This window comes from Plasmodium gallinaceum (genome assembly GCF_900005855.1).
Source record: "Plasmodium gallinaceum strain 8A genome assembly, contig: PGAL8A_v1_64, whole genome shotgun sequence".
Lineage (NCBI taxonomy): Eukaryota > Apicomplexa > Aconoidasida > Haemosporida > Plasmodiidae > Plasmodium > Plasmodium gallinaceum.
Window position 1 is genome coordinate 235,748 of NW_021628223.1, and position 14,411 is coordinate 250,158.

General features: G+C 16.8%; 5 protein-coding genes across 5 annotated transcripts; 3 read left to right on the top strand and 2 right to left on the bottom strand.

The window, feature by feature from the left end:
* Positions 1 to 1,411: 1,411 nt before the first annotated feature.
* Positions 1,412 to 4,519, bottom strand: PGAL8A_00128900 (histone S-adenosyl methyltransferase, putative; the record flags this gene model as incomplete). Its single annotated transcript, XM_028674810.1, has 1 exon — positions 1,412 to 4,519. One exon carries the CDS (start codon positions 4,517 to 4,519, stop codon positions 1,412 to 1,414), a length of 3,108 nt encoding a protein of 1,035 aa, XP_028526404.1.
* Positions 4,520 to 5,262: 743 nt separating this feature from the next.
* On the top strand, positions 5,263 to 6,762 carry PGAL8A_00129000 (RNA pseudouridylate synthase, putative; the record flags this gene model as incomplete). Its single annotated transcript, XM_028674811.1, has 1 exon — positions 5,263 to 6,762. One exon carries the CDS (start codon positions 5,263 to 5,265, stop codon positions 6,760 to 6,762), a length of 1,500 nt encoding a protein of 499 aa, XP_028526405.1.
* Positions 6,763 to 7,320: 558 nt separating this feature from the next.
* Positions 7,321 to 7,770, top strand: PGAL8A_00129100 (conserved Plasmodium protein, unknown function; the record flags this gene model as incomplete). The annotated part of the gene is made up of 1 exon (XM_028674813.1): positions 7,321 to 7,770. One exon carries the CDS (start codon positions 7,321 to 7,323, stop codon positions 7,768 to 7,770), a length of 450 nt encoding a protein of 149 aa, XP_028526406.1.
* A 213-nt stretch (positions 7,771 to 7,983) lies between these two features.
* Positions 7,984 to 9,563, bottom strand: LRR13 (leucine-rich repeat protein, putative; the record flags this gene model as incomplete). The annotated part of the gene is made up of 3 exons (XM_028674814.1): positions 7,984 to 8,549; positions 8,685 to 9,117; positions 9,291 to 9,563. The coding sequence occupies 3 exons, from the start codon at positions 9,561 to 9,563 to the stop codon at positions 7,984 to 7,986; spliced, it is 1,272 nt and encodes a 423-aa protein (XP_028526407.1).
* Positions 9,564 to 10,196: 633 nt separating this feature from the next.
* Positions 10,197 to 12,410, top strand: PGAL8A_00129300 (conserved Plasmodium protein, unknown function; the record flags this gene model as incomplete). Its single annotated transcript, XM_028674815.1, has 1 exon — positions 10,197 to 12,410. The coding sequence occupies one exon, from the start codon at positions 10,197 to 10,199 to the stop codon at positions 12,408 to 12,410; it is 2,214 nt and encodes a 737-aa protein (XP_028526408.1).
* Between the last annotated feature and the right edge of the window lie 2,001 nt (positions 12,411 to 14,411).

Below are 14,411 nucleotides of genomic sequence, written 5' to 3' on the forward strand. Positions count from 1 at the left end.
TTAGGAGATATAAGAAAAAAGTTAAAATAGAAAGTACAAATATTGAAATAAAAAAACATAATAGAAAATTCAGAAATTAAAAAATTCAAATTACAAAAAGAATATAAAAATATAAAAAAAATGAATACTAAACTTTAAAAAGGTATAATTAGAAAATTTTTATAGCAATCGTAGCTCTTATTAGTGTGTTATTTTTTTTTGAGTTAAAATATTTTATTTATAAAAAAACATACTCTCATTAAATATTAATACTTATTCTTTTCTTTTTCTTAATTAGCAATGTGCTTTAATAGTAGGAATATTAAAAAAAAAAAAAAAAAAAATGCTTTTTTTTAAATATTTGAAAATTACTAGCATTTAATACATAATATAACAATAAAAGTTTTTATGTTGTCACACTTTTTACTTTTTTAATTTTGTATTTAAAAAAAATTTGTAAATATACAAAAATAAAAGTACATTTAAAATAATCTAGACAAAAGGAAAAAAAAAAAAAAAAAAAAGTAAAAAAACATAAAATATCAAATAAGAATATACATAGATTTTAATTATCATTAATTAAATTTAAAGAATGTCTGATTACGTGCTATATTAAACATTAGAATTTTTTTAAACTTAAGAATCAGCAAAAAAAAAAAAAAAAAAAAACAGTATATATTATTTTTTTATAAAAAAACAGGTTACGTAAAAATCATATATCGTAAACATCAATAATACAAAACAAAAAAAAAGGGTTTATAAAGGATAAAAAAATAGGCAATCTAAAAGAAAACTAAAAAAAAGAAAAGTTTTAAAAAAAAAAAAAAAAAAATTGTAAAAATAAAAATAATGTCATTTTACTTATTCTATGCAAAATAATATTGCACTTTATTTTTTTTTATTTTATTTATTTTTTCTATTTGCACACAAATTTTTTTATTATGTTTTATAATAAAGGAAAAAAAAAAAAAATACATTTATAAGAAATAATGGATAAATATTATATTATATTTATAAATAAAAAATTAGAGTTAAAAAATAAAATTTATTTTTATACAATACTATATTCATATATTCTATAAAATTATTGCTTTATAAAAAATATAAATTTTAAAGTAAATTTTCGCATTTTATCTAAATATAAAAATTAGACTATATATATATATGATATATGTTTTTTAATAAAATATGTCCTAATAAATATTATTATGGAATATTTTTTTTTTTTTTTTACAAGGATAATTATCTATTAATAAAATGTAATTTTTTAAAAGAAAACTTTAAAGAAAAGAAAAGATTTTAATTATATGCAAAATAATTATGTATATGCACTATACAAATAAAAAAAAAAAAAAAAAAAAATGAATCTAATAAATATAAAAAGATGTATATTCATAAAAAAAATAAAAAAAAAATTAAAAAGCAAAATAATTTATACAATATTAATTTTCTTTTTTTTTAAAAAATTAAGGGAAAACATAAATGCAGTACTAAAAAACACAAAAGTCGATAAACTAAAAATAATACGATTTTTAACTATATAATTTGTAGTTAGTTTTTTAAGAATATTTAAGAAATCAGTAATTTTATTACTTGTTAATAAACTTTGAATATCTATTATAGAAATTGTGCATTTATCTTTATAAGATAAATAATTACTTGAATTTAATGGAATAATATTTTCATTAATATATAAATTTAAATCATTTATTTCACTTCGTTTGTATTTTGGTGGTTCTGGTGTTTTTTTGTGCATTAAATAAAGGCAATGTTTCAGATTATAATTGTTAATAATTATTTTATCTCCTATTTTATCAAAATTCAATAAATAATTTTTATAAATGTCTTCTTTCTTTAAGGTTTTAGTCATATATGTTTCTTCTTTAGAATAACCTAATTTTTTATAATATTCCCTTGTGCCAACACCAGCAATAATAGACATTTTTTTATAATTATAAAAATAAGAAATAATTTCTGCAACTAAAACTAGGCATTTTCCTAATCCTTTGTGTTGAATAAAATTTAATTCATCTTTAAAATCATCATGCTTTAATAGTGAGCCATATACATGTAATTCTCTAATTAAGGATGAATTTTCCAAACATTTAAAAGGTCTATCATCACAAAAATTATTTTTATGTCTTAATCGTAATCTTAAGAAACCTAATAAGGCATATTTATTATCATAATCATCATCATCATCATCACCATAATTGTTATTATATATTTTCTCCAAATTATCAGAATTTAATTTTTCTGATTTCTCTTTATAATTACAAAAATTACTATTTTTACCATTAAGATTCACTTCATTTTCATTTTTATAAGTATTATTTTTTTTATTATCAGATATAAAATTTTCTTTATTATTAATAATATTATCATTATTATTAATATTATTATTATTGAACTTTTCTTCATTTATGTTTGACATTTTTTTTTTATTCTTATTTTTTTTTTTTAATTTACTACTTTTTTCTGAATTGTTCAGAATTTTTTTTCCTTGAAAAGTAATAAAAAATTCATCACCTCCTAAAGTTGGATATTTATAAATTTTTAAAAAAATAGAATTCTTATTTTTTTCAATTTCTTGATTTTTAATTTCTTTACATCTTATACATTGACAAAAAACATTTCTTATATTCATTTCATGAGTTATTAGTTGTCTCATATTAGTAATATTATTACCAGCAATAATAGAAGGGTTTGGAATATCTCGGATAACTCTATTTAATCTTATCCATGGATGAATTGATTTTTTTACAAGAAGAATTAAACATATTAATAAATTTTTATCATTTTCAAAATATGGTTTATATTCATTATTATTATACCATTTTTCAATTTTAGTGAAAGGAGTAACCTCACAAGGATATATCTTCCATTGATCAGCTTGCAAGTCAGTTGAACTTAAAATATATTTAAACATATCAATATCTTTATATACATTAGAATATGGTAAATCTGGCATTAAATGAATATCTACTTTAAAACCATTTTCTTTTAACAAATATATAGCCCTTATGCAATCTTTAACAGTACATTGCCTATTTACTTTTTTTAAAATAAAATCATCAGTGTGTTGAATACCCAACTGAACTCTTGTACAACCATAATATCTTAATCTCAATAATTCATTTTTATTTATTTGATCAGGTCTCGTTTCTAAAGTTAATCCAATTATTCTACAATTACTCAGTTCATTTATTTCTTGTTCTTCTTTTAAACTTAGTTTTTTTCTTCTATTTTTTAAAACAGGATAAATATTTGCAGAATAATATACATCTCTTATAAATTCTTCTTGATATTCTACATCATAACAACTCCATGTTCCACCTAAAACTAACACTTCAATTTTATCTGGAACATGACCATTATTTACTAAAGTAGTTGTTCTATTGAAAAATTGACAAATTACATCAAAATTATTTTGATTAGCTCTTAAAATAGCTGGCTCAGTTGATAAATAAGATCTTGGTTGATTTGGCTCATTGGGACAGTAATGACAATCATACTTACAACTAAATTTATGTGGATGAGTTATTAATGTTATTACCAATACACCACTATTTGATCTAACTCCTTTACGTTTATTTATTTGCAAAAATTGAACACTTTCTAAATCTAAATCTTTATAATTTTTCATCTCTTTAGTAATTATCATCTTATTTACATTTTCCATAACAAATTTGACATCCTTTCCTTTTTTATTTATGATTACATCATCTTCATTATTTTCATTATCACTTAAATTTTCAATTTCATTTAGGTTTTTAACACCATTATTCATATTTTCACATTGTTTTATATTTTTATCATCATTATTCATATTTTCACATTGTTTTATATTTTTATCATCATTATTTTCATTTTCATTTTTATCCAAATTTGTATCATCATCATTTGCCATTTCTTTTGAATTATTTATTTTTATATCGATATCGTTGGTTTTATCTTCGTTTTGACTATTTAAAGTTTGCAAATAATAATGTTGCAAAGCCACACTGATTTGATGTTTAGATGGACTAACCTTATATTTTTTTCTTAATTTTATACATAGTTCTTGATATTGTGTTTCTGTTTTTATAGTGCTTCTATTTGACCATAATTCTTCCGCAAATTTTTTAAAACTTTCATTTTTTAAAATATCATAATAATAATTTTCATTATATTTATAAAAAAATTCATTCATAGTAGAAGAATAACATTCATAATGCCTTAACTCATTTTTATTTTTTATTTTTTTTTTAAACTTTTCGAAATTTGTTGGTTCATAACAATATATTTTTGGGTATATATTATTTTCTTCATACTCTAATGGATAATTTCTTTTTATTATATCGTTTATATAATAATAATCATTTTCATTGTTATTTACTTTTTTTTCTTCACATATAGTATCATCATCACTTATCTCATCTAGGATGTCATCAACATAATTTTTTTTACTTGATTCCATAAGAGTCTCTAAATGAATTACTTCATTTTTTACTTTATGCCTACCTTTTTCAAATTCTTCCATATGTTTATTTTCATACATCATCTTTTTTATTCTTTTTTATTCTTTTTTATTGTATTTTTATTATATTAATCATATTTTCTATATAAGTATCTTTTTTTTTTTTTTTTTTTTTTACGATAATCATATATATCATAAAAACTTATAGGAGAAACTTTTATATATAATTGTTCAATATGTTTTAATAGTTTATTACTTTATATTATTACAATTTTTTTTTTAAATAATAATGCAAAATTTTAAAAATATCAATATACTAATTATATATATTACATAAAATTTTTTTTTAAATATATTAATTGGATTATTCATAATAAACTAGAATATCAAAAAAAAAATTCAAATAAAATCACATCATAAAATAAGAAAATTGTAGGAATTTATCCATTTTATTTATATTTAATTTTATTTTTTTTTTTTTTTTTTTTTTTTTTTTTTAGATTGTTACTGTTTTTTATATTAACTAAATATTATTCAACAAAAATTTTTTTTAATAAAATATATACTATTAATTTTTTTTTTTTTTATATTAATTTATGCATATATATATATATATATATATATATATATATATATATATATATATATATATATATTTAATTTTGTTGAATGGTTTGAGTTTGCTAAAGAAAGTATAAATATAAAATTATATTATTTATAATCGATTCAATATCACTTCAATTGTAGTATTAAGTTATTGTATATTTTTATTTCTGTTTTTAATTTTTTTTTTTTTTTTTTTTTTATATTTGGGTCATGTTCTTATGTTAGTAAATTACATTAGATTAAAACTTAGAAGATGTAATAATAATTTAAATAACTTCAAAAATTTTTATAGATATATAAGTGATGATATAAAAGAGGAAATAGTAACACATAGTTATAATAAAAAAGAATATGAAAAAAATATAGATATATCAGAACAGTGTAAAAGTTATATTGATTTAAAACAGAAAATATTTTATGACTATTTATCCAAAAAAACTTTAACTTTTATAAAAAAAAAGACAATAAAAGATAGTAAAAAAAATAATGACGATAAAAAAAAATTAATTGAAAATGGTAGTTTAATTGATTATATAAATAAAGAAAAAGAAATTTGTGAAAATGATGAAAATTTATCTGTAGAATATTTGAGTGAATATAAAAAATTGAATAAAATATTAAATAAAAATGGAAAAATTGAAGATGAGAAAAATAAAACAACGATAAGTAACGAAAAAATTAAAAAAAAAGATGGAATGACTTTAAAAAAAATAGGAAAAGAGAAAATAAATAAAGACACTAAAAAAAATATTAAAAAAAGTTACTGTGAAGAAATAAAAAGAGATGATATATATGTGAATAATAATGAAATAAAAAATGTAAAAAAGTGTGAAACACCTAATGAAATTTTTTTAAGCATTAATAACTCACCAAATACTATTAGTAATGATTTAATTAATATATATATAGATAATAGCAAATATTTTACTTTCTATGATGAGCAAAAAGAAATTAAAGAAATGAAATTAAATCAATATTGTTCGCATTATGGTATATGTAGTTCGAGGTTTGCATTTAAAAATTTGAAAAATGGGATTTTAAAAGTTAATGACAAAATAATTTATGAAAATGTTAATGTTTGTTTACATAAAGATAAAATTGAACTAACAAAAAGAGGAGAAGAATTACTAAAAAATAAAATAACAATTATTATAAATAAACCTAAAAACTATTTATCACTATCAACAGATATTAAATCAAATAAGAAACTACTAGTAAGGAATTTAATTAGAAATGAAAATAAATATGTTGAAGAAGATCATAAATGTATGAGTTATTTTATATATAAAAATGTAAATATTGAAAAAGTTAATAATTTATATGTATGTGGTAGGTTAGATGCTAATTCAAGTGGCTTGCTAATTTACACACAAAATACTTTATCACATAATTATTTATTGAATAAATATAAATATAAAATTGAAAAAGAATACATAATTACAACACATAATGAAATAAAAGAAATAAATTTAAAGTTATTACGTCAAAATTTATATATTGATGGTAAACTAATTTATAAATGTCACATAAAATATATAGATGGTTTTACACTTATATTTAAATTGTATCAAGGATTTCATAAAATTATAAGAAAAATTTGCCTACTCTCAAATATTAAAATTAAATCTTTACATAGAGTAAAAATAGGTAACATTCATTTAAATAACTTACCTACTGGAAAATGGAGATTTCTTATGCCTAATGAATCTTTTTTTTAAAAAACTTCTACAAAATAAGATATTTTATTTTAAAATAACTACATAAATTTTCATTATTATAAAAAATGTTATATTATTTTTTATAAAATTATTATCTTATTTATACTTTCCAAAATAATTTTTTTTTTTTTTTTTTTTTTTCTTTTTTTTTTTACTTATTTTTAAACTTAACAAAATTTATTTTAAACATATTTAGCTTTTAATAATTTAAAAACATTTTTTTTTTTTTTTAAATGTACATTTATCCATTTTGAACTACTAAGAGTTTTTTTTATTTATATATATATATATATATATATATATATATATATATATATATTGATACATAATAATAATTAGTAAATAATTCTGTTAATTGAATTTTTTAAATGTAAAATTTTTTGTAAGATTCATTTTTATTTTAAATTATGAAGAATTTATGAGTTTAAATTTGGAAAATATAAAAAATATGAATATTTATATAAATAAAAAAATCTAATGAACAGAATTAAAATAAAATATATATATGTATATATATTTGTGAATGAAAAAAAAAAAAGTGCTAATTAGTAAAAAAAAATGAATATTTTCAATATATGTTTTCGAAATTTTTCTAAAAAAGCTGGGTGGTCTTGGATAAAAAATAGGAGAGGAAGAAAAAAAATTATTTCTATCACTTATCCACCAAAAGAAAGAAGTAAAATAATTAAATTAACAGATGAAAGTGATAAATTAATTTTTGTAAGTAATGGAAAATTAAGAAATAATTTTTTATCTATTGTAAAAAATATGAAAGAAACAAAATGTGTTGTAAAAAATAATTTTATTATTACTCCATGTTTAGTTATATCTAAAGCAAAATGCCATACACTTTTAGAAATATTAACGTATGATGAAATTTTACATTTAGAAAAATTATCACCATGTATTCTAAAATGCTTTGAAGAAGCTGAAAAAAAATTAGATAAAGAGAAGGAAAATAACATATTAAAAAAACATGAAGCACTAAAATTTAAATTAATAAAATGAAATTTTAATAAAAATGAAAATATTTTTAAATACTTATTATTAAGTATATAATAGAGGAAAATATTCATTTTTTGTTACTATATGTCTTTTTTGTATATAGCTATCATCTATATAATAAATGTTAAAATAACTATGAGTTTCTATTATTAAACATCTTTTATTTTTTTTTTTTTTAGTTGTAATCTTATATATATATTATTTTTTTTTAATATTTTAAGAATGTATTTTAGATATTTTTTCTAGAGAAGGCATTTGATTAAAATCTGGTGATAAATATTTTGTTTGCTTTTCTTCTAAAAAAAAAGTATCTACATTTTTATTATGAAGAATTAAATTTGAATTAACTAAGTTCCTTTTTTTAATTTCTTTAAAAGAAGATTCATTTTTAAAAAAGGCATTAGAGGAAGAAACAGAAGAAGAAGAAGAAGAAGAGGAAGAAGAAGAGGAAGAGTATGAACGATTTTTGCATTTCTCACCAAATATATTTAAATTATCTTCTTTGAAATATTCATTATCAATAATTTTATTTTTTTTATAATTTTTTTTTCTCATTTTTACATGTAATTCTCCAGTATGTTTTTTTCTGAAAATTTTCGTAAAATCTGTTAAAATAGGATCATTTAATTTTATTTGGAACAATTTGTTTTTAATTACACATCTGACATAATTTACATTTATATCTATATTAATTAAAGAATTACATAGATATTTTGGTAAAAACAATCTTAATAATGTAAATTTTTTATTTGAATATTCATCAAAAACGAATTTGTAATGACCTAAAATGTTTAAAATAAATTATTAAGATGAAATAATGTTTTCGTTATTTTTTTCTTTAACATTTTTTATAAATGATAATATTTTTTTTTTTTTTTTTTTTTTTTTTTACTTTTTTTTTCAAAATATTAACAAACCTTCATTACATTGACGGATTTCTCCTTCATCAGTATAAACTGGTAAAATTTCTTTTTTATCATTTTTATTATTTTCATTTTTTTTTTTTTCAAGTTCATTTTCTTTTTCTATTTCTTCATATATAATTTTTCTATTATTAATAGTATCAAAACTATCTTTTTCTTTCAAATTATATATCCTCATTTCTTCTTTTAGTGATTCTAAAACATTTCTAAAAATTTGTTTTGACTTTATTCTATCAGACATCAATATATCACAACCATCTAACACTTCTAGATGTTGTAATTTAAATATAATAAAAAATTTCAAATATTTCCAAGTAGAACAAGGGTTACCCATTAAATATAATTCTTTTAAGTTTTCATTGTTTTTTAAATTATTTATAGATTTTTCTATTGTTAAAATGTCAATAAAATTTAGTGTTAAATCAAGCTTAAACCAAAAAAAAAAAAAAGACAAATTATTAAATTTATAAAAATAATAAAGAATGTATTAAATGAAAAAAAAAAAAAAAATTAAAATATTATATATATTTACATTATAAAACTTATCTATTATATATTCATATATATAGATATTTTTTTTTTTTTTTTTTTTTTTTTTACCTTCCTTAATGATTCACATTTTTCTAAATTTTCAATAACTGTGATGTTATTCAAAGCTAAATTTAAATATTCTAATTTTTTCAACTGGTTTAAATTTTCAATTTTTTCTATTAAGTTACTTTGTAGCAATAATATTTTTAAATTTTTACAATGAATATTTATAAATTCTATTTTCCTAATTTGTAATTGATGTAAAGCTATTTCTTCTAATTCTTCAATTAGACCTTCATTGTGTTCACTTTTTTTTCTTATTAAATCTAAATCTATCCTCATTTTTTTTTTTTTTTTTTTTAGTATTTTCATATAATATGATTTTAATATTAATTTTTATTTTATTAATCAAAAATAGATAAAAAGTAAAAAATTTACATATTCCTATTTTTTTTTTTTTTTTTTTTTTTTTTTTTATAGATACTATTGATATAATTAAGATTAATAATATTTATATCATTTTTCTCCTTTTTTCAACGTAACTTTTTTTTTTTTTTTGTCTTTGTAAAATATTTTAATAATTTTAAATATTCTTAAAATATCCATAGTCTTAAAAAACTCAAATTTTCTTTTTACTTAATTTATTTTATTATTTTTTTATTTTTTTTTTTTTTTTTCACATAAATCCTTAAAACACCAAAATTATATATTACTTTTTTAATTTTATTTCTTTATTTTCATTTTTTTTTTTTTTTTATTAATCTTAATTTTGCGATTTTTTCATTCTTTATGTATGTTATTATTTCTTTTAGTTCATTTTTCCTTTATTATTTTAAAAATTTTAAAACTATATTATATTTATTTTATTATAATTTGTTATTATTTTCCTTTTTTTTTTTTTTTTTTTTGTAAGTAGTAAAAATAGTAGAAAGAAAAAAGAAATTTAAAAATAATTTATTAAACAGAAATATATAAATGATATATAGAAGAAGGTTGAATATAATTGCTAATTTAATTATAAAAAGAAAAACACAAACTTTTATTCCGAAATGTGAAGGAAATATAATAGATAAATATGAAGAACTAAACTTCTTAGATAATGATATAAAACACAATATACATAAATTAAAATGTATAGAACAAAAGAAAATTAAAAATGATCGTATTATATATAAAAAAATATTAAAAGATCTCTTAAAAGAAAAGGAAAATTTTGTTGCTGATGAGTTAGTTCAACTTTTCTATATAATGATTTATAATGATTTATATTACTTAGATATTTGCTTTAGGTTTTTTACTTATTTTTACAATAGTTACATATTTTCAAAGAATTATTTTAACAATGTAAATGTAAATAATATTATTCATATTATATATTCCTACCATTTATTTGAAAATTATCATTTTCTAACAGTGAAGAATAATATATTTATCTTAGATAATAAAATTGAGGAAAAGCAGAATTTAAAAAATGAAAATAATAAAATTACCAATTTGAAATTCAATCAACTAAATGATTCCATATCAAATGCAAAAATTGAAAATGTTAACGATATTTATTCAAAATTAGATACTTATGTAAAAAAGAACAAAAATGAACAAAATAATTTTATAAATATGAATAGATACAATGAATATTATAATAATAATACCTATGGTAGTTTTCATATATATAATTATTATTCAGACTTTATTCATTTTAATATTGATTATATAAATAAGAATCATTTGATTAAAATATTATTAGTTCTTTCACAATTTGTCTATAATACGTCAATAAACTATTTTTTTGAAAATAAATTTAAAGGTGAATTTTCTAATTTTTCTTCTAATAGTAATTTAAAAAATATTGAAAAAAATTTATTTATAATTATTGAAGCATTCATACAAAAAATTGATATAAAAAAAGATATTAAAAAATCATATACACCAGAAACTATGAATGAAAAAGAAATTAAAAAAAAAAAAGAAAGATACATTAATTTAATTGATAATTCTTACAAAAATTTTATTTATATAGATAATGAATTAAATGATCATAAATTAGTATGTCTTTTTTTTTATGTTTTATCTAACATATTTCATCCACTGTCTACAAACTTCTTTTTTTCAAAAGAAGATTATCTTTCCTTTGAAAGTTTATCAGATTATTCGTCTAACAAATTAACTGAAGAAAACAAATCAAAAATATCAAATGACTCCAATAATTTTTGTAGCTCCTTAGAAAATTTAAACACAAATGATATAATGAATTTACCTATAATTAAAATATTTATTAATCATTATAATAAACTAGAAATGCATAATATGTTTTATAGAAATATAGATAAAGAAAAATCCAATATTCAAAATTTCATAATTTATAAAAATAATATATTAAAAAATATTAAAAAATATGTATTTTTAGATTCTATATATAGCCTAGATACACATTATAAATTAATATTTTTTAAAGCAGTTTATTCCCTTAACTTTTTTAATTTTCCTTTATTAAAATATATATATTTGATATATTATTATCAACAAAATAATAATATTGATAACTTTGACTATTATGACAATTTACATTTTCATAATTTTCAAAATATTCATATCCATTACAATCAGAATAATGATGATCCAACTGAAAATAATCAAAAAGAATCCATTCAATATAAATTAAATCAAGATGAATTAAATGAAGAAATAAAAGATAAAAAGAAATATGAGGATCTATTGAAAAATAAATTAATAGAGGCTTCAAAAAAATATGATATTTTTAATAATGCTTATATAAATTTACTAAATGATATTGAAAATAATATAAAAAATAATTCAACTGAACAAATAATAAATACATTATTACATATGCATTTATTTAGATTTATTGATAATCATTTTATAATTCTTATAATATCAAAATTATGTAATAACACTGATAAATTAAGAAATGAGCACAAAAAAAAAATTAATAATATTATTATGTCATTGCTAATATTTTTATCAACTCATATTTATTCTAATAATTTATCCTTTCTAAAATACTATAATCATAATATCAATATTTTTAATCATATATACTATAATAACAATATATACATAAGACATTTAAAAAAATTATACGATTTCATATTACTTTTATATAATAAAAATATATTTAAAAAAAAAAGAAAAGAACTACAATCCTGGACAAATTATAAATGCATATAATGTATAAACAACTATAATTCATTCTATATGAAATTATTAAAAATTTATACTCAAAAAAATAATTAAATTTAGTTATTTTATTTTTTTATTTTTTATATTATTTGTTATTACTTCAATAATTAAATTGTTTTATTGGAAAATTCCTAGTTCATTTTAATGTTGTTATATTAAATTATTATCAATTTTTTTTAATTTATTAATATTTGATTAAACTATTAATATTTTTCTTCTTTATGAACAAAAAGAAAGAAAATAATTTAAGTATATGTTAAGAATGAATTTGCACATTATTTATAAAAAATATAATTTATCATTTTGAAGTTTTATTTTTATATTTACATCATTATTTATACATTTTTATAAAAATATTTCACCATATTTTTAATGTATTATAAATTATATTTTCCGAAATACAATATAATGAAAAATTATAAATTATTAAATTAACTCAAATTATTATTATTAAATTAGTTTTTAATTATTTTTATCTTATTTTTTTTATATATATATATCTTTACCAATGTTCATATATATTGGTTAATTTTCTGTTATATAAATTTAAAAAAAAATAAATTTTGATCTTAAACACATATTAATATTAAATCTGATCAAATTCATTAGGTATTTTTACCTCTTCGTAGCAAATTTTTTTTTTTTTTATTTAAAAGAAATACTTATTTATTTTCTTTAAATAAGTGCTATAAACAGTAAATACTTATATTATTCAAAAGAAAAATGAACATATTACATATATATATGCGTTATGTATTGTTTTAAATATAAAAAAATATTCTTAAATATATTGTTATAGTCTTCTTATTTATATTATATTATAACAAACATGAGGTATCATGAATTATTAAAATTTTTTCTTCATTTTTGTATTCATTTTTTTTAAATATTTATGTGGTTTGTATTAATTCCCAATGTACGTCGAAAATAAATAATAATTTATTTTTAATTTTTAATACTATTTATTTATTTTTTTTACTGAACATTTAATTTTCAAAAAAATATATTCTATATTTTCTTCTTTCATATAATTTGGTAATTTTTCCTTTTTTAATAGTACAACTTTTAAATATACTATTTCTAATTATATTTAGATCAACGTAAAAATATGTAGTTTTTATTTAGAACATTTATGGAACTAGAAGTATTATTTACTACCTTTTTTTTTTTTTTTTTTTTTTGCGATAAATTAAAACTTACATAAAATACAAACCACAGTTTACAATATATACACTTTCTTTTATATTTTCTTTTAAATTTTATTACATAAAAAAATTTATTTTTTTTTAATTTATTTTTTTCATAAAGATCTTATTTTATTTGATATCCTGCTTATTTTACCATAAAACTTCATATATTCTGTATCTCCTATATAATAAGATATATATTTTTTAGAAAAAGAAATAGAAATAGAAATACACTTGAATATTTTATCTGTACAAGTATTACTTTGTGTGTCTTGATTGCATACGTAATATTTTAGTATTTATAGTATAAGTTTTATTATTTTTACATAATTACTTGAAAAATTAACATATTGCATTAATACTAAGTTTTAAGAAATTGTATACTTCATAAAAACTCTTACATATCATTATCACATTTTTATATTATTTTACATATTGAATGAAAATAATTATGCTATATGCACACAATATTTACTTTCCATGTGCTGAATTTATTATTTTATTTTTTTTTTTTTTTTTTAATCTTTGTTTTAATAAGTTGCATATATTATGTATATAAACAAAAAACTAATATTGAAATGTAATATAATTTTAGGATAATATTAAAAGCAATTTTATACTTATTAAGAAAAACATAAACACATATAATGTAAATCATAAACCAGTTAAGAAAATTAGTTTCTTTCCATTTAATTTTTTTTGAAACTATTTTTTAAATAATTTTCTTTTTACCTTAACATTCTCAATTTTACCTTACCATTTTTATTTTTTTTATTACTCTTTTTTTTTTTTTTTTTTTTTT